General features: G+C 37.9%; 1 protein-coding gene and 2 long non-coding RNA genes across 8 annotated transcripts in view; 2 read left to right on the forward strand and 1 right to left on the reverse strand.

The window, feature by feature from the left end:
- LOC132533432 (uncharacterized) overlaps window positions 1–26,626 on the forward strand; it is a 941,342-nt gene that overhangs the window by 874,267 nt on the left and 40,449 nt on the right. The window lies entirely within an intron of this gene.
- Window positions 1–26,626, forward strand: part of LOC132533434 (uncharacterized) — a 117,777-nt gene that overhangs the window by 58,040 nt on the left and 33,111 nt on the right. The gene's annotated exons all lie outside the window — the stretch shown is intronic.
- The window catches only part of SLC38A6 (solute carrier family 38 member 6), a 93,557-nt gene that overhangs the window by 23,596 nt on the left and 43,335 nt on the right, over window positions 1–26,626 (reverse strand). For 4 of the 6 annotated variants that reach the window (XM_060174884.1, XM_060174885.1, XM_007519270.2 and 1 more), the window contains one exon: window positions 9,849–9,927. The exons of the other annotated variants lie outside the window; for them this stretch is intronic. In XM_060174884.1, the coding sequence (XP_060030867.1) occupies window positions 9,849–9,927 (79 nt within the window). The remainder of the gene's footprint in view (window positions 1–9,848; window positions 9,928–26,626) is intronic. 6 annotated transcript variants of the gene reach the window in all.

The raw sequence follows: 26,626 nt of genomic DNA on the forward strand, positions 1-26,626 counted from the left end.
TCTTTTTTAATTGCCACCAGAGTTTTACTGGGGCTCAATACCAGCACTACGAATCTACCACTCCCTGCAAGCCATTTCTTTTCTTTTCTTCTTTTTTTTCCTTGCCCTTTCTATTTTTATTATAAGACAGATAGAAATTAAGAAGGAAGGCAGAGATAGAGAGAGGGAGTGAAAAAGACCTGCTTCATCACTCATGAATCATCCCCCCTGCAGGCAGGGAGCAGGGACTCAAACCCAGGTACTTGCACATGGTAATGTATGTGCTTAACTAGGTATATCACCACCCAGCCCCTCTTTACACTCTTTAAAAAGATTATATAGAATTCAGGGAACAATCATCAATAATAACAAAAACATTTATAAAGAGACTGCTTAGCAATAATATATAAATAACTGCTGCAGAAAGGTTTATGGAAAACATATAAAGTAATGAAATTTGGAATCAAACATGGCCACCTTATCACAACCACTTTCAATGCTGGGACTGTGGGGCAAAAAGAATTGCACATGTACAATAAAGTGAGTATTCATTAAGCACCATAAATATACCTAGAATAACAGCAATATTTTTATAAAAACTGTACAATCATTAAAAATTGAGGAGCCAGATGATTCACCCAGCAGGGTGCTTATCATGCCACGTACATTAAAAAATGAAAAAGCAAAGCAATATATGTATACACATATATTTTCTGTCTTGTTTAAGTGTGGCCTAGGGGAATGACTGCAGATCTCGCACACGCATGATACTGCTAAGCAATCACATGGGCACAATTTTTTATTCTTTACTTAATTGAGAGAAATCAAAGGTCAAAGAGTAGAGAAGACAGTACTGTTCCACCATCCATGGAACTCCTGGGTGGCACCCATGGTACTCCTATGGGGTGACAGGGCTCAAATTCAGAGCTTCACAAACAGCTAGCCTTACTAGGGAGTCATCTACCGGTCCAGAGACTGCAATATTCATAAACATAACTGGGTGGTAACATGGAAAGTAAGCTTTCTTCTTTATAGCTTTTTATTCCTTAATATTACTCTATATTTACAGAAGGCTGGGCGAGATTGCAGTGACAATGTATCAGGCTTGAATGTCTGAGGCCCCCGAGGTTCAGGTTTAAACCCTGGCCCCACCACATGCTAGAGCTGAACAATAAATACTCTGTTACAGTTTCTCACATGGTAAAGTGGGCTTTCTACAGGGTAAGCAAATCTCCTAGTCTCTAAGACCATAAAGTTTTACTAGTGAGTTCTACCAAATATTTAAAGAAGCATCAATATCAATCCTACTAAACTTTTTCAAAACAAAAACAAAAAACAACCTCTAGGCAAGGGAAGAGTCCCAAACTTACCAGCCTTAACCTAATATCAAAATTAGATAAGGGATCACCAAAAAAGAAGCCTTTATGCTAAGTCATATTTCAGCAGGAGAAAGGCAAATGCTGTATATCAGTTCTTTATGAACTCTAAAGGAGTTGAACTGGTAAAAAAAAAGAGTAGAATGGTGGTTACCAGACACTGTAGGGTTGTTTTTACCATTGGCCAAGTGGTAAAAAAAAAAAAAAAAAAAAAAGTAAGAAAGAAAAGAAAACTACTTTGCATTTAGAAAATGAATAAATTCTGTTGCTATAGGGGGTCAGGTGGTAGCACAGTGAGTGGGTTAAGTGCACATGGCACAAAGCACAAGGAACAGTGCAAGGATCCTGGTTCGAGCCCCCGGTTCCCCACCTGCAGGGAGGTCACTTCACAAGCGGTGAAGCAGATCTGCAGGTGTCTATCTTTCTCTACCCTTCTCTGTCTTCCCCTCCTCTCTCAATTTCTCTCTGTCCTATCCCAGCAATGACAGCAACAACATGACAGCAATAACAACAACAATAATAACAACAATGATACACAACAAGGGCAACAAAAGAGAAAAAATGGCCTCCAGGAGCAGTGGATTCATAGTGCAGGCACCGAGCCCCAGCAATAACCCTGGAGGCAAAAAGAAAAAAAAAATTCTGTAACTATAGTGTACATCACTGTGATTGCTTTGTTAGCAATGTTGTATTTACACATTGCTAAGAGACTAGATCTCAAATGTTCTCACCAGAAAAATAAATATTTGTTATTTGATGGAGGGGTTAGCTAACACTATAGTGGCAATATTATTGCAATATATTAGTACATCAAATCAACACTTTGTACACAGTAATACTTGCTAATTACATCTGAATAAAATAAAAAGCACAGGTTGAAAACCAAAATATATGAAGAGCTCACCAATACTTCAAATCATTGAGTATCAAAGAAATGCAAATAAAGACAACAGTAAGATACCACTTCATTCCTGTCAGAAAGGACAGTAACGACAATGTTGGAGAGGATATGGGGTAAAGCAATATTTTTTAAAAAGTATTTGTTGAAGAAATGAGTGAATAAATTTCTTTTTAAAATTTTTATTTATTTATTATTTGATAGAGACAAAGAGAAATTGAGAGGGGAGGGGAGGTTGGGAGAGAGAGAGAGACACCTACAGCCCTGCTTTGCCATTCATGAAGTTTTCCCCCATAAGTGGGGACCAGGGGCTTGAACCTAGGTCCTTGTGCACTGTACTTTGAGCACTTAACTAGATGTGTCACCACGTGGTCTCTAAAATAACACTTTTATACTGCTGGTGGGAATGTAAATGGATCCAATTCCTGTAGAGAGTAGTCTGGAAACTCTGCAAAGGCTAGAAATGGACCTACCCTATGATCCTGCAATTCCTCTCTTAGGGATATATCTTAAGGAAACAAACAATCTGTACACATCTATGTTCATAGCAGCACAACTGGTAATAGCCAAAACCTGGAAACAACCCAGGTGTTCAAAAACAAATGAGTGGATGAGAAAGCCGTCGTATATACGCACAATGGAATATTACTCAGCTATTAAAAATGATGAGATCACCTTCTTCATCTTATCTTAGATTGGGCTTCAAGGAATCATGTTAAGTGAGATAAGCCAGAAAGAAAAAAGATATGGGATGATCTCACTTTTAGGTAGAACTTAATCAAAAACAGAAAGGATAGCACAAAGTAAAACTTGGATTGGCTGGATGTATTGCACCACAGCAAGGGACTCTGGGAAAATAGGACAGGGAGATGGGCAGGGGTGAGAGACTTGCAGGTGTTAGGTATATGATGATGGAAAAATAACCCAAGCTGGAAGTGAGAATATTTTGCAGACAATTATCATGGCCAGATGGGAAATTGTACCCATGTGCCAACATCTGTACTATAAACCATTAACCTCCCAATAAAAAAAGAAAAAAAGAACAAGAGAAACAGAAACAGAAATAGCACCATGATTATTTCTTTCCTCTCTCCACCCTAAAACACAAGACTTTAGGTAATGCATATGCCAGAAAATAAAACTTGTGCACGAGAATTTCTAGTTCTAATAGATTTTAAGCTGTGCTCTCTTAACTTGCACGTGACTTTCAATTCCTGGTATGAAGGAGTTCCTAAGAGAATACATACATTAAATCTACAAAATGGTACTTGGCATGTCCATTTTATAGAAAGTTATTGAGTAAGATTCAAAATGGGAACTTCAAAGTATCCTTCATTAAGGAACACCTGGCAACTAAATTTCTGAAGCTGGCAATAAGCCCACGGCTCTGTGCCTGAATCTCCTTCCTTCTGGGATCCAATATCATACCCAACAGTTGCCGTAGCAGGGGTGGGGGAAAAGGCCCAAAAGAACACCAAAGCATACTGCATCTGTTAGTTCTGCTGTCCCTGCTGTCATGAAAGTAGAGTTGAGGAAAGTGAGCACATGAATTCTTGGGACAGGAAACTCTTATTTGGATAAGAATAAAGGAAAACTTCAAAATCTTGTTCTTTTAAATGAACTTTATACCATCTCAAACACAATCCATTCATGCCTACAGAAGCCACCTGTCTAGAGCATTAAATTGTAGGTCTGAAGATAAGTTCTCCTCTCAGTATCAGAACCTCCTCCCATAACTAGGAATTACTGTTATGGAATGTTAGAGTTAGGAGATCATTTGGTATGACAATTTCTTTTTATATGTCTGTAAAATCAGCAAAAAGTCAAAGATGATTTTGAGATAGAAACAACAGAAATGGGAGTCGGGCAGTAGTGCAACGGTTTAAGCACAGGTGCCACAAAGTGCAAGGACTGGCGTAAGGATCCCAGTTCGAGCCCCCAGCTCCCCACCTGCAGGGGCGTTGCTTCATAAGCAGTGAAGCAGGTCTGTCTTTCTCTCCCCTCTCTCTGTCTTCCCCTCCTCTCTCCATTTCTCTGTCCTATCCAAAACGATGACAACAATAATTACAATAAAAAACAACAAGGGCAACAAAAGGGAATAAATAAATGAATACACAAAAAAAGAAGTAAAAGAAATGCTTTAATTGCTACCGGGGTTATAGTTTGGGTTCAGTACTGGTACTAAAAATTTACCACTCCCAACAGTCATTTATTTTTTCTTTTCCTTCCTATTTTACTTGATAGGAGAGAAATTGAGAAGGGAGAGAGAGAGACAGAAAAAGAGAGAGAAAGACAGCTACTAGCAGACCTGCTTCACTGTCTCCCCTGCAGGTGGGAAGCAGGGGTCCAACCCATGTCCAAGAGCACAGCAATGTGTGTGCTCAACTAGGTACACTGCTGCCCGGCTTCCAAGAAATGCCTTTTATTCTTGAGCAGTCACTCTGAGTTTATGGTAGTTTTCAAATACAGCCTAATTTATTTCAAGATTGCCCTTTCTTTACACTCTCCTCTTCAAAGATTTCTAATATAAAAATAACTTTGTGTCAAAATATAATTCTCTATTCCTGACTTGACTACTGGTTAGTATTTCTTAGCCCTATTAAGTTATGTTAATGTGAATGTAATGCTTTTCTTTGTCATTCAACAATAATAAAGCCAATACAGCAATGCCCATAAAGTTAGATTTCATGTACATATACAGTCTAGACAATTGCTTGGCAAGAGGCTTTTTCTAAAGGACAGAAATAATTAAACTTACAAAACAAAGCCACAACACAGGAAATACAAATCAGTAAAAAGAAAAGACACATATTAAATATAAATACAAGTACAAATATGAATCAAGACTGGAGGGAAAATATTAATCTTATTTTTTTCCCTAAAAATGGTGGAAAAGTATTAACTAACTAAACCACTGCTTTCCTACTGTGATCTAAATACAAATTCTCTTAAATCAAATAATTAGAGTAAAAAGTTTTATACTTCCTAGAAAAGTTATTTGATCTGTGAATTTAATCCTATATGATAAAAATGTTCTACATATGAAATACAGGACATAAATCTTTGCAAAAGCTTCGGCATGCAGATGTTTTTTTCCATATTATAATAAAAACCAGATTTATTTATAAGTTGCTTTAATTTTCTTCTCGACTGGAATGGAACAAGAGTATCATATGGTCTGAATTAGGATCTTACTCACATCCCATATCAATTATGTAACTTAAATGCAAGACAACTTAATTGTGTCAATCATATCCCCCTGACAAGATCATTAAATGTTAACAGAGAGCTTCCAAATTTTAACAGCTATAGATTTTAAAAATATGTTATTCTTTGAAAAATACAGATATATCATAAAAGTTCAGTATAAAATTTGAAAATTTCATTGAGGTAACGTCCTTATAAAACTGTTGTTGTCACATGTTTACAGTCTCACAAGTCCCCCAAATAGGTGCCAGCATACCTCATCCAAATTGGTACCTAATTTCTGACTTCTAATGATAAAGTTTATATTTCATAAAGATACATCAAATCTCACATATAACCCAGCAAATAAGCACACTGGAAAGACTTTAAATGAAAGGTACTATAAATCATAACTTAAAAAGCGTATTGGGAGCCCGGCAGTAGCCCACATGTTACTATGCTCAAGGACCCAAGTTCAAGCCCCTACCCCCCACCTGCAGGGGCGGCTACTTCACAAGTGGTGAGGCAGGTCTGCAGGTGTCTATCTTCCTCCCTCTCTACCTCCCCCTCCCATCTCAATTTTTCTCTATCCTATCAAATAAAACAGAAGGGGTGGGGGGAGGAAAAAATGGCTACCAGGAGCAATGGGTTCATAGTGCTGGCAGTAGGTCCCAATGTTATCCCTGGTGGCAATAAAAATAAATAAATAAAAGCATATCAGTATCATATTGAACTCATAGAAGATATATTGCTATGTAAGTCTAGAAACAAACTGCCTTGATAGTTAAGTCAATTACCATATCTATTTCTTAATTGTTTTATAGTATGAAGCTGCAAAGACAAATGATCTATCTGTATTCTAACCAACTATTAATGTTTTTCAAATCTTTGAAATTAAGAAAAATGAAAATATATTACACTTAAGTCAAGATGAGACTTTAGAAAGATGTACAACTTTGAAAGATCTATAAGAAAGATGATGCACATGGCAAGAAGCGCAAGGACCTGCATAAGGATCCCGGTTTGATCCCTCAAACCCCCACCTGCAGGGGAGTCATTTCACAGGTGCTGAAGCAGGTCAGCAGGTGTCTATCTTTCTCTCCCCCTCTCTGTCTCCCCTCCTCTCTCGATTTCTCTCTGTCCTATCCAATGACAGCAACAACAACAATAAAAATAACCACAACAATGATAAAACAACAAGGGCAACAAAAGGAAAAAATGGTCTCTAAGGAGCAGTGGATTTGTGGTACAGGCACCAAGCCCAGGCAATAACCCTGGAGGCAAAAAGAAAAAAAAAAGAAAGATGATGCAGGGGGCTGGGTGGTAGCACAGCAGGTTAAGTGCACATGGCATGGATCACAAGGACCTGCATAAGGATCCCCTTTCAAGCCCCCAGCTCCTCACCTGGAGAGGGTCTCCTCACAGGCAGTGAAGCAGATCTGTAGGTGTCTATCTTTCTCTCCTCCTCTGTCTTCCCTTTCTCTCTTGATTTCTTTCTGTCTTACCCAACAACAACAATAGCTATAACAATAACAACCACAACAAGGTCAACAAAATGGGAAAAATAGCCTCCAGGAGCAGTGGATTGATAGTGCTGGCACCGAGCCCAAGTGATAACCCTGGAGGCCAAAAAAAAAAAAAAAAGTGATGCATATTGGCCATGGCATTTTGAAGTATATGTCTGTTTTATTAATCTTTAATTTTTTAAGTAGAGGCAGAGAGAGAATGAAAGACACCACAGCACTGAAATCTCTTTCAATGTGGTGGGGACTGGACTTGAACCTTGGTCACTCACACAGCAAAGCAGCACACTATCCAAGAGGACTCTCAAGCCCTTGAAGTATATAGTTTTAAAAAACCCATTTCTAGCATATAAATATAACATTTTAACCAAATTTTTTACTAGTATGAATGAAATGTGAGTTAATTTTAACTTTTTTCCTTAAAAGAAGCCAGGGAAATGTAAATGTCAGTTGATTTAACATAAAACTATAAAAGCATGAATTTTTTTTTTTTTTTTTTTTTTTGCCTCCAGGGTTATCACTGGGGCTTGGTGCTCGTACTACGAATCCACCACTCCTGTGGCCATTTTTTCGATTTTTTGGATAGGATAAAAAGAAATTGAGAGGCGAGGGGGAGACAGAGAAGGAGAGAGACAGAGGGACACCTGCAGTCTTGCTTCACCGCTTGGGAATTAAGTCCCACCCCCACAGGTGGGGAACTGAGCGTTTGAACCAGGATTCTTGTGCGAGTCCTTGTGCTTTGTACTATGTGTGCCACCACCCAGCCTCCCCCAAATATTACAGTTTAGAGAGAGAAAAATCTAAGGTTTAAGTGTAGTTCCTTCATTTACTACTTTCTCTTTTTTTCTAAAAGTATTTATGTATTTTATCTTCCTTCTCCTACAAAGACATATGATTACAAAATAAATGTAAGTACAAATCACCCAGTTCAGAACCAAGAAAAAGGAAAACATATACAAAAAAAATAAACAAATAAATAAATAAACATAGCCTATCAGACTTTAACATTGTTTATTCAAATTAAACTCTAGCCCTCTTAGCAGTCAGAGCAAAAGTCTCTGTGGAGATAAGAAAGATGTGACAATAGCAGCCATGCAAAATCATCATGTCCTCTAATAATTTATTTAATGAAATAAGGAAAAATCACCTTTAATATTAGAATTTTTTTAATTCTCCATATTCACACTGTTATAAGATCGCAAAAGCATGCACATGTCTATTACCGTAATCACTTCAAGAACTTTTTAAGAAGGTATTAGTGGTACTCCTATTACAACAGGTGAAGAAACCAAAGGCTCAAAATCATGTTATGTGTCCAAGAAGTTAAGCCAACTTCCTGAGCTTACTGGATATCAAATGGACAGGCTACATGCCAACTTAGTCCAACATTCTTTATTCTACTTCACATTGCCTTAAGTTCTTAGATCTAAAGTATAAGAAAAAATTATCATATAAGATTTGAATACTAAGTCCACAAAACTTACAGAAAATGAATGCTAGTGTGATTTTTACATAGCTATATCTAACAGTATTTATCCAATAAAAAGAAAACTTAAAATCTGATCTGATACAATAAAGCACTGAAAGCACCAAATATGGAAATTTCGTAGTAATTTTATAGTACTGCATAGTACTACATAAAAGGCACAATATCTTATGGTGATAAAAAAAAAATCATAATGGCGTCTGCCTACCTTCAGACACTTTCTTGTAGGTTCTTATTTAGATATAAAGTAGACCATACCTTTCTTACAAATACATGTGTATAGTTATTGTCTAAGCAGAATTCTTTTTTAAAATTTTATTAACTTCATTTATTTATTGGATATAGTCAGAGATTGAGAGGAAGGGGGAGATAGATCGATAGATAGATAGATGAGAGACAGAAAGACACCTGCAGCACTGCTTCACCACTCATAAAGCTTTTCCCCTACAAGTGGGAACTGGGGACCTGAACCCAGGTCCTTTCGCATTGTAACACACATGCTCAACTAGGTTCACCACTACCTGCTAAGCAGAATTCTTTAATGAAAGTCAAACTGTAAAATGTAAAATGTATACTTTGAAAAATGTATCCTGTAATTCTGAATAAGTTCAATATTGGAGCAACACAACCAATACTTGATTCTAAAAGTCTGACAGGTTTTTGTGTTGCAGTTTAGAAAAATTATGTGAAATAATTTGATTACAATTAAATGTATCTCTTCAAGTTCATTTTTCTCAAAATTCTTTGTTCTACCTACTGTAAGGAAAGGTAAATGACTCTGCTGTTCTCTCATAAAAAGAAATGTTTTAAAACCTAGTATTCTTAACATGAGAAAGGAGATATATAATCTAGTAATTTTTTTTACCACCTATATAACATTTTACCACTTTAAAAAAGCAGGAAATAAAATAACTATGCCCTTGAAAATAATTTTTATTTTTAAATCATGCTTTATAATATGAATGTCACACAAGTACAGTGTAACTTTATCACTGTGAAATTTATCATTATGGTTTGTTGAGAAGTGACAACAATTGTTATTCTCTTCCTTTATGATCTTTATTGTCAGCTCTTTCAACCTCCAATTGCCCCAAACCATAATCTTCATATCCTTGGAAATTTCTCCTTCACTCTTCTCTAAGTCCTGTCTCAGACCTGTCTTGTCCTATTATATTTTCTCAGGGTGCAAAGACTGACTAGGGCACTTCAGACGGTTCACAGCAGTTATTTTGCACTTATTGGGTCTCCGATAGTGTCTGGCTGAGTGTTTCTTTTCTATATCTACTATTTGCTTGCCTAATTTGTGTCTTGAGAACAGGTACGTTTGCTGCATTTCTCATTAGAGCTTGGTAAATAATCAATTAAGAAACTAATCAGCAAAATGTGAATTATTTGCTTACCCACTGTGGTCTCCAGACAAAAATTCTGAAATAGCAGCTGGAAGCTCTACTTTAATAATGAAAAGATAAGACGACATAGCTGCAAAAAGAATAAAAAGAGAGAGAGAAAAAAAGAATAAAAAGAGGTCCCATTAGGATTTTGTGACTTTTAACCATTTTTTAAAATTTATTTATTAACCATTTTTAAGTACAATTCCTTCCCTAGCATAAATAACATTGTACTTTTGAAAATTCTCTTTTATGAGGCATAATAACTAATTTAATTATCTTATGAAAGACTGCATAGAGAACTTCTCAGCTCTGTCATACAGATGAGCTGCAGAATTAAACACCAGTCTGTGCACTTCGTGCCGTGCCACGTGCGCTTAACCCTCTGAGCTACCGCCCAACTCCCTAATGTTTTTTTTGTTTTGCCTCCAGGGTTATTGCTTAGGTTTGGTGCCTGCACCACCAATCCGCTGCTACTAGAGGCTATTTTTTCCCATTGTGTTGCCCTTGTTGTTGTCGTTATTGTTATTGTTGCCATTGATGTTGTTGTTGGATAGGAAAGAGAAATGGAGAGAGGAGGGGAAGACAGAGAAGGGAAGAGGAAGATAGACACCTGCAGACCTGCTTCAGCGGTTGTGAGGCAACCCCCCTGAGGTAGGGAGCCAGGGGCTCCAACCAGGATCTTAACACCGGTCATGTGTGCTTAACCCACTGCGCTACCGCCTGACTCCCAAAAAATGTGTATTTAAAAGTTGGACTCCTCAACAACTATTATAGTGTAGTATGATTGCTTAATTCTGGAAAGGAAAAAGGATATGTACTGGTTTGTTGGTAAATTTATATAAAAATACACAATACTGTGGTCTGGGTGGTGGTGCAATGGATAAAGCATTGGATTCTCAACCATGAGGTCCTGAGTTAGATCCCCAACAGCACATGTACCAGAGTGATGTCTGGTTTTTTCTCTCCTTCTGTCTTTCTCATAAATAAATAAAAAAATAAATTCTTTTAAAAATACACAATATTTATACAAACACATACTCTGACTTTTTTAGTAAAATAAAAAATATTTTTAATCCTGAGTAAAATTGACAATAATCACTTAATACTTCTCTAGTAATAAAAATGTACATAAACACATTTTCTAAATTAATAACCAACCCTTTTTTCTCACCAAAACTGTAGCTAATAAGTACAAATTCCTTCCCTAGCATAAATAACACTGTACTTCTGAAAATTCTCGTTTTTGTTATGAGGCATACTTATTAATTTTTATGTGAAAATATGTATACTATTCATATTCTCATAAGAAAAAATGTATTGCTTTGATACAGAAGGAAGATTTAGATTCATCTCCTGTACTCAAGATTTAGGTGTCTGTTATACTTTATTAAAAAAATAGTAAATGTGTGGTAAAATATGGAGAATCTATGAACTGAGTTTTTTGTAATTGGTCTAGAGCTACTTAAATATATCTTGTAAAGGGTAAAATGACAAAAACTATCGTGAAAATAAAGAATGCAGACTTCCTACACAATATAACTTATTATCTGCCCATCAGTCTTTCTTGCTTGGATCAATCCAACACCACACGCATTTCTAAAGTTTCAGGCATTAATCTCTTTCAGTAATTTTCTATTATTACTTTTAGATCTTTAGTTGTAAAAGGCTTCAATGAATATGAGATCATATTTCCTCCCAATATACAATCTGTCATTCTTCCCAGAATTTCTATTAGCCCCTGGCTAATCATTTGGTCACTTTTATCCTCTGTTATAGCCTTAGCTCTTTGGCTTTTAAATGGGAGTCCTGTTTCATTAAATTCTAATATGAGGAATCATGTATATTTCAAGGAATATAAATTCATTGAACATATGCTTCTCTTTCAGAAAAAAAGGATCTCAGCATACAAAATGTATAAATAGTAATACATGCATTTCTTTCATGGAGAATGCTGATGCTTAAGAACTACAAAACAGAGACCTCAAGATGGAGAAAAGCCCCACAGATTAAGCAAGTAAAATAAATAAACAAGCAAACAAAAAGATAACATTCCTATTTACAGTCTAATTTTTTTTTCTTAATCACAAATTTTTATGTAAGGGCCTCAACATATTACTACATATGTAATACAGAGATAAAAAGACTATCAATTATATATTAAGCCAGGAAAACATATTAGGGTCATGTAAAAAGAACACTCAGCTCAATAAAAAGAAACATTTCAAAGCCCTTTCATCAATAAAAATTATCATCTATTATCACAAACCCATTGTATTTAAACATTTTTAAGCCATTTTTTTTAATTTACTCATGATTAATAGTGGTTTATAAGGTCACAAAACTACAGGGCATAACTGCACAGTGTATTCACCACCAAAAACATGTATCTTAGAGACAGGCCACAAACAAGGATTTACAAATGATTTTTTTGCTGACAGTGACATAATACTCACAATACAAGACATAGCATGCCACACTCTAAGTTAGTTGTAATAGAATCGTTCATACAAGTCAGGGCTACAGTTAAGTGGTTCTGGCCTCCACACCACCAAAACTAGAAGGCATACCTTAATGACAGGTATTCAATCACTACAAATCATTCAGCTTCACTACATTAACTAAGGAAATATCCTTGGGTGGGGGATATAGCATCCTGATTATGCAAAGAGGCTCTCATGTGTGAGGCTTCAAAAATCACAGGTTCAATCCCCCACACAACTATAAACCAGAGTTGAGCAGTGCTCTGGTAAAAATAAATAAATAAAATAGTAGCCTTTTTTTCTTTCATGTTAAACATAACTAACAGAACTCATTTAATGGAGACTGCCTGGGAAGGAAATTTTAAGACTTTGTCTCAATGTAAACAGCACACCAAGTTAGAAAGTTTTCTCTTTTTCTTCCTTCCTTCCTTTCTTTCTTCCTTCCTTCCTTTCTTTCCCCCTTTTGTTGCCCTTGTTTTTATTGTTGTTGTAGTTATTGTTGTTACTGATGTCATCAGTCATTGCTAGATAGGACAGAGAGAAATGGTGATAGGAGGGGAAGACAGAGAGGGGGAGAGAAAGATAGACACCTGCAGACCTGCTTCACCACCTGTGAAGCTACTCCTCTGCAGGTGGGGAGCTGGGGGCTTGAACTGGGATCCTTATGCTAGTCCTTGAACTTCGTGCCATGTGCGCTTTACCCGTTGTGCTTCTGTCTGACTCCTTCTTTTTCTTTTCTTCTCTTTTTCCTTTCCTTTTCTTTTCTTTTTTTTTTTTTTTCTCTCTCTTACTTTCTTCCTTTTCTTCCCTTTCTTTCTTTTTGCCTCCAGGGTTATTGCTGGGGCTCCGTGCCTGCACTACAAATCCAATGCTCCTGGAGGCTATTTTTCCCTTTTGTTGACATTGTTTTTTATTGTTGTTGTTGTTATATTGTTACTGCTGTTTTGGACAGGACAGAGAGAAATCAAGAGAGGAGGGGAAAACAGAGAGGGGGAGCCGGGGGCTCGAACAGGGATTCTTACTCTGGTCCTTGCGCTTTGCGCCAAGTGCACTTAACCCACTGTGCTTTCCCGGCCCCCAGAAAGTATTCTTTTAACCACACCATCACCTGGGGCCCTAGTTAAGGAATCCTTGGATTCCCGCACAATTATGACGGGCCTAGATGTCTAGCAGATCTCCACTATCACTGGTCACTTCCATCAGAAACATCATCTTAAGCCCTCATGGGCCAGAAACTTGTACTCCCTATATAGTTATTTAGCACTGGTAGGGACTGCCCCATTCTTCAGAGGGAGGTTGGCTCATCCTATCCTGCCAGGAGACTGGTCCTGAAATGAGTGCAGCCTAGAATGTTCTCAGCTGTGATAATGAATTTCAAGCTCGGTCTGACAGAGACTCAGGTTATACAGGCTCCTGTGCTAAATATGAATATATATGGGTCCTGGGTCAGGTTGATGGGGTAAACAGTTAATTTTATTCATAGATTTTCTTTAAGTTGGGGAGCTACCCTTTGTCCTAAATCCAACTTTCTAGCCCTATTCTCAACCCTGACACCATCTTCCCAGACAGTATTTTTATCCACCTCCATGCTAGCAAAACTCAAGCAAAAACTACAAAAGTTATGAGCCTCTAAGATCCTACCTAAAGCAAACTTCATCATTTCTTGCCACCCTAAAGCCCCTATTCTCATCTGCTCTATTGCTACTTTTTGGTTCCTGCTCATTTGTCATTTTGTCTCATTTTATATCTTGCCACCTTTCAGCTACCAAGTTGCAGATGTTATCATGATTCCAACCTGAGTTCCCTGGGCAGACAATCTCAACAGTATGTCCTGCAACCTCACCTCTCCAGAGCCATACCCCACTAGAGAAAGGTAGGCTTCTTCTGGGGGTATGGATCGACCTGCTAAATCTCATGTCCAGCAGAGAAGCAATTACAGAAGCCAGAATTCCCACCTTCTGCACCCCATAAAGAATTTTGGTCCATAGTCCCAGTGGGGGAGAAATAATTGGGGAAGATGACCAGAGGGCTCTGAACTCCACCTCCATCAGGACCCAGAGAGAGAAGAACAAAGAAAAAAGAAGGGCATTTGGAAGTAGTGGTAGGTGTAGGTGTGACTTAGGAAGAGAAGGTAGGACCTTGGAGGGGGGGGGGAGCAAATATATATAAATATAGTTATAGAATTAATAATCAACCTTTATCTGCAACCTTGGGAGAACAACTGTAGTTTCCAATGGAGGGAATGGGGACACAGAACGCTGGTGGTGGGAATGGTGCAGAATTATACTTGTTATCTTATAATTGGGTAAATCAATATTAAGTACTAATAAAATAAAAGAAAGTTAAAACCACATGGAGAAGTAACTTATATTAAGAAAGTACTATGAAGAAAAAAATGGTAAAATCTGATTAAGCAATAGCAAGTAGTCAAGTGTAATTATTGGCTGGTCTATTCATACAAAGAAACATGCACTGAGATCATGGAGGGTAGGGCAAAGATATCAGATACAGAAAAAGGGAAAGAATTCTGGAAAAATTACAAAACCACGGAACATTCTTGGGTTTTGGATATCTATTGATATGAACAGTATTCTAAGTGATCTACAAGCCATTTCCTCCTTAAACCTTCACAGCAAACCTGGGAGGAAGACATTAACTTTGCCAGTGAAGAAATGAAGGCAAGAAGTGGTCCGGGAGGTGGTGCAGTGGATGAAGCACTGGATTCTCAAGCATGAGGTCTTGAGTTCAATCCCTGGCAGCACATCTGCCAGAGTGATGTCTGGTTGTTTCTCTCTCTGCCTATCTTTCTCATAAATAAATAAATTATTTAAAAAAAAGAAAGAAATGAAGGCAAGAAAGAGATAACTCGCTCAGATTAAGTATTGTCCTGGTGGTGGTGATGGTATAAGGAATCAGCACTACTGACTATTAAGCTACGAGAAAGTATTATCAAAAGCAACATGAAGACAAAATTCCTCACAGTAAATAAAAATAAGGAAAGTCTCTCAAAAGGACTACTCCTCAACATTTCTTTTTTCACGAGTAAGAAGACAAGGAAACTCTTACAGGCCAGGATAATATAATAGCTGGAAGCTTTAAATACACTTATAGCGTTCATTTTCTCTATAAGGTGTAGTTACAGTGTATTTAATTTCAGTTTAGTGAAATGGCTAGTCCAAGATTTTTTAGACAAGCTGAGCTGTTTCCTGATGTAGGACTCTTCTGCATTTACAATTGTGTCTACAACTGTGATTGTATTCAAAACTATCAATAAGTTTCCTATTTTCACATATTTGAGATATCACTACAGTGAAGCCTAAAAAAATAAGTCAATCCCTTTTCCCACACAACATATATTCTTACAGATTATTTCCCTCAAAATTCCTTGGAGGTTAGGAAGGGGAGGGATGGAGAGGAGACGAACCTCAGTTGGAGACTGGGTCTAGAAAAATCATTGGTTAAAAAACAACAACAAAAAGCTATTAACTTTAATATAACACTTAAAATGCATGTATGAATATAAGATTACATACAGCTATTTTAAAAACAGAATTAGGTTTTCAGCACTTGGAAGACATTCAGCAATTTCTTAAAGGATTAGTCAGCCAGCCTTAAATAAACAGATGTGCTAGGGGAGGAAGTAAGCCTGCTTTTCCACTAAAAGATTCAGTTTTATTTCAAATATGCTATTAGTTACAGACAGAAGTTAGTTTATTCTACAAAATGTTTTATTAACCTGATGTTACCACTAAATGTCCAAGTTCCCCTAAAAGACTATGTCTATTCAAACAATACAATATAGGCTCTTTTTTTAATAGTCTCTTTTTTAAAAAATAGATTTTTTTTTTTTTTTAATCCTGAGAACAGTATCATTTCCCTAATTTTCACCAATGGAAATAAAATACATGGGTAAGAATGTTCCAGGTAGTCCTAGGAAACTGTCTATCTTTGCTTTATATACCAAGATCTCAAATTTGAGTTAAAAGTGACTTGAATATTTACTATTCTAAAAATTCTATGATCAGTCCAGTAAAGTTATGCTCCCAGAGGGCTAGAGAATGGGAAAGCTACCATGGGAGGAGGTGGGTTATGGGGATTGGGTGGTGGGAATTGTGTGGAGTTGTACCCCTCCTACCTTATGTTTTTGTTCATTAATCCTTTCTTAAATAAAAAATTTAAAAAAAAACAAAAAAAAAACACCATTATTTTCAAAAGCTTTTTATAAAGTGATGTTATCAGTGCCTCTTGTCAAATAAACTATTTGGAAAAGATTCTATTTTTAAATTTCCTAAGCTCCTATTCTAAAGCTGTACCTTTTAGAATTTATGGATAATATTGCTCAAAATAAGAAACAAAACAAAACAAAACAAAACAAAACAAAACACACTGTAGCTTGACTACAGACTAGATGGCCAGCAGATGGTGCTGTAATAGCATGCCCACATTCCATTCCTCAGGGAATAGTAGTAGAAACCTATTTCTAAACTTTTTTTTTTTTTTTTTTTTTTACAGAGACATAGAAATAGAGAGTGGAAGAGACCATAGCACCAAAGTTTCTTTTAGTGATCTGGGGGCTGGGCTTGAACGCAGACTGCTCAAACAGCAAAGCAGTACTATGCAAGTGAGCTATTTCACCAGTTCCCTGAAGATTTTACTAGCTTACATGCTCTCTCCAGGAAGAAAGCAAATCCAAACAGTATCTATCTCATTTAAATATAGTATCATGAATGTGAAAAGTACTGAGAATTTGATATTTGTATAGTTGATAAATGTAATGATCATATTTATACCTGCCTGTTGTTAATATGCAGTAACTGTTGAGTTTTTGTAAGATGGTGAATTCCTCTTAAAATTTAGATCCTCAGAATGTGATCTAATAACCAAAATTAGAATAAGGTCTGTGCTATCTGTGATAGATTGGAAAATCTGGGTTATTACTGCCATTTCAAGTTGGGGGGGTCCCTTTTAAAATATGCAGCAGTGGGGAAGCGAGCGATAGCGTAGCAGGTTAAGCGCAAGTGGCGCGAAGTACAAGGACGGACAAGGATCCTGGTTCGAACCCCCAGCTCCCCACCTGCAGGGGGGTCGCTTCACTGGCAGAAAAGCAGATCTGCAGGTGTCTATCTTTCTCTCCCTGTCTTCCCCTCCTCTCTACATTTTTCTCTGTCCTATTTAACAACGGTAACATCAATAACAACAATAACTACAACAATAAAAAAGTAGGGCAACAAAAAGGGAAAATAAATAAATAAAAAAAATATATGAAGCAGTGATTCAACCTTATATCTTGAAAGCACTGAGACTTGGGGTCAGTGTGATAGTGCACCAGGTTAAACACACATTATCATGTATAAGGATCTGGGTTCAAGTCCCAGATGCCCACTTGCAGGGGGGACACTTAGTGAGCTGTGAAGCAGGTTTGCAGGTGTCTCTCCTTTTCTCTGCTTCTCTATCTCCCTATCCTGTCCAATTTCTTTCTGTCCTATTCAATAAGAAAAAATTTTAAATGGCCACAAGGTGTGGTGGGTTCTTAGTGCCGACACCGAGCCCCAATGATAACCCTGGTGGCAATAAAAAACAAATAATAATAATTAAAAGGACTGAGACTTTAAAGAGCTAAGGAAAGAAAGTGCTTCCTTAGTGATCCACCATGCTGTATTAGAAGAAAATAAGAATTTCACATGTTCATATACATATTTTGAGTTGGGCTAGATGTGAAGCTAGAAATGACAGCAATTAGCTTTACTTTCGTCATGAATGTTTAAGAGTTAATAGTACTTCCCTGGTGTGACAAAAGATTACTTAGGGTTTACATGTGATTTCTAAAGATTCTTTAACTGATAGAGTGATCTATGTCAGGAGTTTAAATGAATATGAAACTAACTTCTTGTTTTATAGGAAAGCAATCTTACAATGAAATACAGTACGAACTATGAGGAAATCACTTATGCTTATTTGCTATTACAGTTTTTACTCCTTTGACTTGTAGTTTACCAAACTGAACCTCTCTAAGGCAGAGTTCTATTGTCTTTAACAGTATTAAATATTAAAACTTCCAAATGCACAAGTTCCTAGATACCTATAAACTTCCAAAATTAAACAAAGAAGAACTAGAAAATATGAAAAAGCCTATCACAGCCCAAGAAATTGAAACAGTTATCAAAAACCTTCCCAAGGAGAGTCAGGCAGTAGCACAGAGGGTTAAGTGCATGGGGCGCAAAGCGCAAGGACCGGCATAAGGATCCCGGTTCAAGCCCCCAGCTTCCCACCTGCAGGGGAGTCCCTTCACAGGCAGTAAAGCAGGTCTGCAGGTGTCTATCTTTCTCTCCCCCTCTGTCTTCCTACCTTTCTCCATTTCTCTCTGTCCTATCCAACAACAATGACATTAGTAACAACAACAATAATAATAACTACAACAATAAAAAAAAGGGAAAATAAATATTAAAAAACAAAAAACAAAAAACCTTCCCAATAATAAAAAGTCTTGGACTAGATGGTTTTACAAATAAATTCTACAAAACCTTCAAGGAAGAGTTAATATCTCTACTTTCTTTTTTAAAATTATTTTATTTATTTTATTTTTTGAGAGAGATGCAGAGAGAAAGACACAGAGAGAAACACCAGAGCACTGCTCAGCTCTGGCTTATGGTGCTGCGGGGGATTGAACCTGGGACTTCAGAGCCTCAGGCATGAGAGTCTCTTTGCATAACCATTATGCTATCTACCCCCGCCTCTACTTTGTTTCTTTTTCTTTTTCTCTTGTCTCCAGGATTATTGTTGGGGCTCCATGCCTGCACTACCTGGAGGCCATTTTTTCTCATTTTGTTGCCTTTGTTGTTGTTATTCTCATTGCAGCTGCTGTTGTTATTGTTGGATAGGACAGAGAGAAGACAAGAGAGAAAGGGAAGACAGAGAGGGGGAGAGAAAGATAGACACCTGCAGACCTGCTTCACCACCTATGAAGCGATGCGACCCTCCTGCAGTTGGGGAGCGAGAGGCTCAATATCTCTACTTTCAAAACTCTTACAAAAGATTGAAGACACAGGAATAATCCCTTCCACCTTCTATGAAGCCAACATCACACTGATACCAAAAGCAGACAGGGATACAACAAAATTAAAAAAAAAAAACAACTATAGACCAATATCTCTAATGAACATAGTTGCTAAAATAATGAACAAAGTTCTAGCCAACCAGATACAACAGGATTTTAAGAAGATAGCTCATCATGACCAAGTGGGGTTTATCCCAGGAATGCAAGGTTGGTTTAATATATGTATATCAAGGGAGTCCGGAGTTAGTGCAGCAGGTTAAGCACAGGTGGCGGATCAGATCCTGGTTCGAGTCCCTGGCTCCCCATCTGCAGGGGAGTGGCTTCACAGGCAGTGAAGCAGGTCTGCAGGTGTCTTTCTCTTCCCCGACTCTGTCTTCCCCTCCTCTCTCCATTTCTCTCTGTCCTATCTAACAATGATGACATCAATAACAACAACAATAACTACAACAACAATAAAAAAGGGCAACAAAAGGGAAAGTAAATAAAACTGGAGTCCACATATAGAAACCTACAGCCAACATCATACTTTCATCATACAATGGTGAAAAACTGGAAGCATTTCCCCTCAGATAAGGTACTAAACAGGGCTGCCCACTATCACCATTACTACTCAACACAGTGTTGGAAGTAACTGCCACAGCAATCAGGCAGGAGCAAGGAATTAAGAGGATACAGATTAGAAGAGAAGTCAAACTCTCACTATTTGCAGATGATATAATAGTATACATAGAAAAATCTAAGGAATCCAGCAGGAAGCTCTTGGAAATTATCAGGCAATATAATAATAAGGTGTCAGGCTATAACATTAACATACAAAAGTCAGTGGCATTCCTCTAATGCAAACAATATGTTAGAAGAAGAAGAAATCTATAAATCAACCAGAATTACTAATTACTGTAGAATTACTATAGCAACAAAAACAATAAAGTATCTAGGAATAAACCTGACCAAAGAAGTGAAAGACTTGTATACTGAAAATTATGAGTCACTTTTCAAGTAAATAGAAAAAGACACAAAGAGCAAAAATTTCCCTGTTCATTATTTGGATGAATTAATATCATCAAATGAATATATTACCCAGAGTCATATATATTTAATGCAATCCCCGTCAAGATTCCACCAATTTTTTAGGAGAATAGAACAAAAGCTACAAATGTTTATCTAGAACCAGAAAAGACCTAGAATTGCCAAAAAAATCTTGAGAAGAAAGAACAGAACTGGAGGCATCACACTCCCAGATCTAAATTGTATTATAGGGCCATTGTAATCAAAACTGCTTGGTCTGAAACATAAAAGAGACACTGACCAGTGGAGTAGAATTGAGAGGCCAGAAGTAAGCCTCTACACCTACAGACATCTAATTTTTGACAAGGGTGCCCAGACTATTAAATGGGGAAAGGAGAGTCTCTTTAAGAAATGGTGTTGAGGAAGTCGGGCAGTAGCACAGTGGGTTAAGCGCATGTGGTGCAAAGCACAAGGACTGGCATGAGGATCCCAGTTCGAGCCCCTGGCTCCCCACCTGCAGGGGAGTCGCTTCACAGGCAGTGAAGCAGGTCTACAGGTGTCCATCTTTCTCTCCCCCTCTCTGTCTTCCCCTCCTTTCTCCATTTCTCTCTGTCCTATCCAACAATGACAACATCAATAACAACAACAATAACTACAACAACAATAAAAACAACAAGGGCAACAAAAATGACATAAATAAATAAATTTTAAAAAAAGAAATTGTGGTGGAAAAATTGGGTTGAAACATGCAGAAGAATGAAACTGAGCCACTATATTTCACCAAACACAAAAGTAAATTCCAAGTGGATCAAGGACTTGGATGTTACATCAGAAACTATCAACTACTTAGAGGAAAAATATTGGCAGAACTAATTTTCATCTAAATTTTGAAGGCATCTTCAATGATATATATCCAATTACAAAGAAGACAAAAACAAAAATAAAACAATGGGACTACATTCAATTAAGAAGCATCCTGGAGTAGGGCACCAAAGTAAAACCCTGGGGTGAGGGTAAGGGTGGACATTCGGCTTCCCAGGGTGGCAGGGAGGGATGGGATAATCTTTTGGTGGTGAGAATGGTGTTTATGTACACTTCTATTAATTTGTAGTCATACAAATCACTATTTAATTAATATGAGAGGGGAAAATTGATTGTATGTCTCAAAATTTTTAAAGCACAGACTAAATCTTTTTCATACATAGGTTGAGTCTTTGATATATTGACTCTCTCAAAAGCCTAGATCAGGGAGAACAGAAGCAACTGGTGGCACAGTTATATACAAGATGTTGGGTATTATGCAGCAAATCCTAACAAAAGGACTTTCCAAAGTTAACCCAATTACGAAATAATGTGATGATAACAATAACTATCTATTGTCTTCTTGAACCCTAAGACATCAGGAACCTCACATTTCCACTATAGAGCCTACATTTCCCCCAGTCCTGGAACCTTAGGGTGGGGCTCACTTTCCTGTATGCTTCTCTCAAGTCATACCAAATAATATTCCATCTGCCGATCACAACCTAATCAACGCAACGAATGCCACCTCAGTATGCTTCACTTCAGACTGTGTCCAGAGACTTCAGGTGTGGAATGACAACCCTTCAGCTTCATTACTTGGGTAAGACCTTTCCTTTCATAGTATTCTCTAATTCCATTCCAGGTGGTCCACTCCCCAATAAAGTCCCCAAACCTAGATATAGACCAGGTCCCATGAGATACACATATCCATAAACTAGGGCAAAATATATACCTGAAAGCAAAAGTACATAATAGTCTGCAGTGAGTACCCCCCAACACTTCATCTGCACTATTCCAGCCTTTAGGTCCATAATTGTCCAACAATTTGTTTGGCTTTGTATGTTAACTTTCTTTTCAGCCACCAGGTTCCAGATGCCAGCATGATGCCGACCAGACTTCCCTGGACAGATGACCCTACCAATGTGTCCTGGAGCTCCACTTCCCCAGAGACCCACCCTACCAGGCAGAGAGAGAGGCAGACTGGAAGTATGGATCGACCAGTCAACGCCCATGTTCAGCGGGGAAGCAGTTACAGAAGCCAGACCTTCCACCTTCTACAACCCACAATGACCTTGGGTCCATGCTCCCAGAGAGATAAAGAATGGGAAAGCTATCAGGAGAGTGGATGGGATATGGAGATCTGGTGGTGGGAATTGTGTGGAGTTGTACCCCTCCTATCCTATGGTTTTGTTAATGTCTCCTTTTTAAAATAAAAAAAAAAGAAGCTTCAAACAAGGAAATCCCTTACAGAATGAGAGAGGATCTTTACATGCCATACATCAGACAAGAGGTTAATAAACAAAATATATAAAGAGCTCATCAAACTTAGCAACAAAAAGAACAAATAACCTGATCTAAAAATGGGGAGAGGATATGAACAGAATATTCACAACAGAAGGGATCCAAAAGGTCACTATACATATGAAAAAATGCTCAGTGTAACATTGTCAGAGAAATGCAAATAAAGACAACAATGAGATACCACTTCACTCCTGTGAGAATGTCTTATATCAGAAAAGGTAATAGCAACAAGTGCTGGAGAGGTTGTGTGGACAATGGAAATCTTCTACACTGCTAGTGGGAATGTCAATTGGTTCAACTCCTGTGGAGAGCAGTCTGAAGAACTCTTCACAAAGCTAGAAGAGAACCTACCTTATGGCCCTGCAATTCCTCTCCTGGGAATATACCCTAAGGAGCCCAACACACCCGTCCAAAAAGATTTGTGTATACTTATCTTCATAGTGGCACAATCTGTAATAGCCAAAACCTGGAACCAACCCAGGTGTCCAACAACAGATAGAGTGGCTGAGCAAGTTGTGGTATATATTCACATAATGGAACACTACTCAGCTACTAATAATAGTGAATTCACCCCCCCCCCCCCGCCCCTTGAATGGAGCTTGAAGGAATCATGGTTAAGTGAGATAAGTCAGTAACAGAAGGATGAACATGGGATGATCTCACTCAGACAGAAGTTGAAAAACAAGAGCAAAAAGGAAAACACAAAACAGAATTTGGACTGGAGTTGGTGTATTGTACCAAAGTAAAACCTCTGGGGTGGGAGGGAGTGCTCAGGTCCTAGAACATGATGGCAGAGGAGGACCTAGTGGGGGTTGAACTGTTATGTGGAAAACTGAGAAATGTTATGCATGTACAAGCTACTTTATTTTACTGTCAACTGTAACCTATCAATCACTCAATAAAGAAATTTAAAAAAATTCCAAATGCTTCTTTTCTCACTTTATATCAAGAGTAGCAATGACTACTAAAGTACTCTCTTGCTCGTTGCCAGGCTGTGGGGCAGTGTGTTAAGTGCACATGGTGCAAAGCACAAGGACCGGTTTAAGGATCCCAGTTCTAGCCCCTGGCTCTCCACTTGCAGGGGAGTCACTTCACAGGCAGTGAAGCAGGTCTACAAGTGTCTATCTTTCTCTCCCCATCTCTGTCTTCCCCTCTTGTCTCCATTTCTCTCTGTCCTGTCCAACAACAACAACAACAGCAATAACAACAATGATAAACAACAAGGGCAACAAAGGGGAAAAATAAAAAAACAAAAACAAACAAACAAAAAAACACTAAAAAAAAACCAAAAAACCCTCTCTTGCTCCCGAGGAAATAAGCAGATAGGGGATATCTGGCATTTTTCATGCCCCTTACTCCTTAGTGTTGGAGAACATCAGGATTTTTTTAAAATTATTATTATCTTTATTTAATTACTGGATATAGTCAGTCAGAAATCAAGAGGGAAGGGGGAAATAGAGAAGAAGACAGGCAAAATGACACTGCAGCTCTATTTCACCACTTGCAAAGCTTTCCCCCCTGTAGGGGCCTGGGGGCTTGAACCCAGGTCCTTGTGCACTGTAACATGTGCACTCAATTAGCTTGCCACCACCCAGCCCCTAAGATTTGTTTTTAAGAAGTATTTTACTACATAATTTTCCATGAGAGGCAAACATTTCCCTGATATTAGAATAATAGCACTAAGTTTAGTTGAGTCATATTTTTTCCATTATATCATTTAAAGATAATTCAAAGATAGTGGATTTTTCCAGCCAACTTACTAGAATATGAACTAGTGCTAAGAATACTAACTAGCCCCTTAAGAATTTCTGTGAAGTTATGACAGTAGGTTCTTCCCTTAAAATATCTACTGTATGCTACCCTACACTTACGGAGAATTTATTTTTGATAAAGGGGCCCAAAAGACTACATGACAAAAGGAGTTCCTTCAACAAATGGTAGTGGGAAAATTGGGTTGAGATGTGCAAAAGAATGAGACATGAGAATCCCATATTATCATACACAAAAATCAACTCCAAGTGGATCAAGGGCATGTATAATAGACCAGAAGCCACCAACTACATAGAGAAAAACATTGGTATAACACTTCTTATTGTTTGCCTTGGAAATGTCTTTGAAGACTAAATACCAGCAGCAAAGAAAACAAGCAAAAATTAGCCAGTGGAACTACATCAAACTGAAAAGCTTATGCACATGAGGAACCATCATCAAAACAGAAAAAGACTCTACAGAATATATAAATATCTCACAAAACAATAAAAAAGCAAACAATCTATTTTAAATTGGGGTGAGAACATGGGCAGAATCTTCACCCAAGAAATATTTCAGTTAAAACAAGGGCAACAAAAGGGAATAAATAAATAAATAAATATTTAAAAAAAGAAAAGAAAAAAATTAAATATTCAGTTGCCCAACAGACACAAGAAAAGATGTTTGGGGCTGCGTGGTGGCATGCATGGTTGAACGCACATGTTACTGTGCACAAGGACCCTGGTTCATGCCCCTAGACCCCACTTGTGAAGGGAAAGCTTCATGAGTGGTGAAGTAGGGCTGCAAGGGTCTCTTTGTCTTTCTTCCTCTCTATCCCCCCATTCCTTTCAATTTCTGGCTGTCTCTATCCAATAAAAACAAATGATGACATAATGGTGAAGAAAGATTTTAGTGACGGGAATGATGTGTAGATACCTATAATGGGGAGATGAGAAATTGTACCCATGTGTCAACAATTATTCTGTAAACTACTGTTTCTCCAATAAAATATTTGAGAAAAAAAGAATATAGATGAAGTTCTGAAATGGCAATTTTAGGACCAGCAAGTAGCGCACCACACTGGGTTAAGAGCACATAGTATGAAGCACAACGACCCACTAAAGGATCCCAGCTGCCCAGCTGCAGGGGGTCACTTCACAAGTGATGAAGCAGGTCTGCAGGTGTCTTTCTATCTTCCCCCTCCTCTATCAATTTTTCTTTGTCCTATCCTATAAAAAGGGTGTGTGTGTGTGAGGAAGCGCCTCTAGCAGCAATAACTCATAGTGCCAACACCAAGCCCCAGCAATAACCCTGGAGGCAAAAAAAAAGGAACTGAAATGGCAATTTTGGTCTAGCTATTGATATTTATATATTATAACATAATCTTGGAATACTAAAAAAAAAAAACCTGTATACTCACTTATATATCCTGTCATCTTTTCAATCTATTCTTTTTTTTATTGTTGTAGTTATTGTTGTTATTGACGCCATTGTTGTTGGATAGGACAGAGAGAAATGGAGAGAGGAGGTGAAGACAGAGGGGGAAAAGAAAGAGAGACACCTGCAGACCTGCTTCACCGCCTGTGAAGTGACTCCTCTGCAGGTGGGGAGCTGGGGGCTCGAACCAGGATCCTTACGCCAGTCCTTGTGCTTTGTGCCACCTGCGCTACCACCCCAACTTCCAATTATCTTTCTCCTAATGTGGCACCTGACCAGTGTTACCCTCCCCTTCTCTTTCTTTCTCTCTTATTCCTTTCTACTTACCTACAATAAATGTTTATTAAATACCTACTATGTGCTTGGTACTAATTACATAAATGACGGAGCAAATTTCTTAGGTACATGGAGATGAGAAGAATAATCTGGGGGTCTGGAAGGTGATGCACTGGGTTAAGCACATATAATATGAAGTGCAAGGACCTACACAATGATCCTGGTTTGAGTCCCCAGCTCCCCACCTGTAGCGGAGTCACTTTACAAGTGGTGAAACAGGTTTACAGGTGTCTGTCTGTCTCTCTATCTTCCCTTCCCCTCTCAATTTCTCTCTGTCCTATCAAATAAATAAATAAATAAAAATTTAAAAAATGGCCACAAGAGCAGAGGATTCATAGTGTAGGCATCAAGCTCCAGTGATAACCCTGGAGGCATGGAAAAAAAAAAGGAATAAGGAATAG

Source organism: Erinaceus europaeus, chromosome 16, assembly GCF_950295315.1.
Source record: "Erinaceus europaeus chromosome 16, mEriEur2.1, whole genome shotgun sequence".
NCBI classification, from domain to species: domain Eukaryota; kingdom Metazoa; phylum Chordata; class Mammalia; order Eulipotyphla; family Erinaceidae; genus Erinaceus; species Erinaceus europaeus.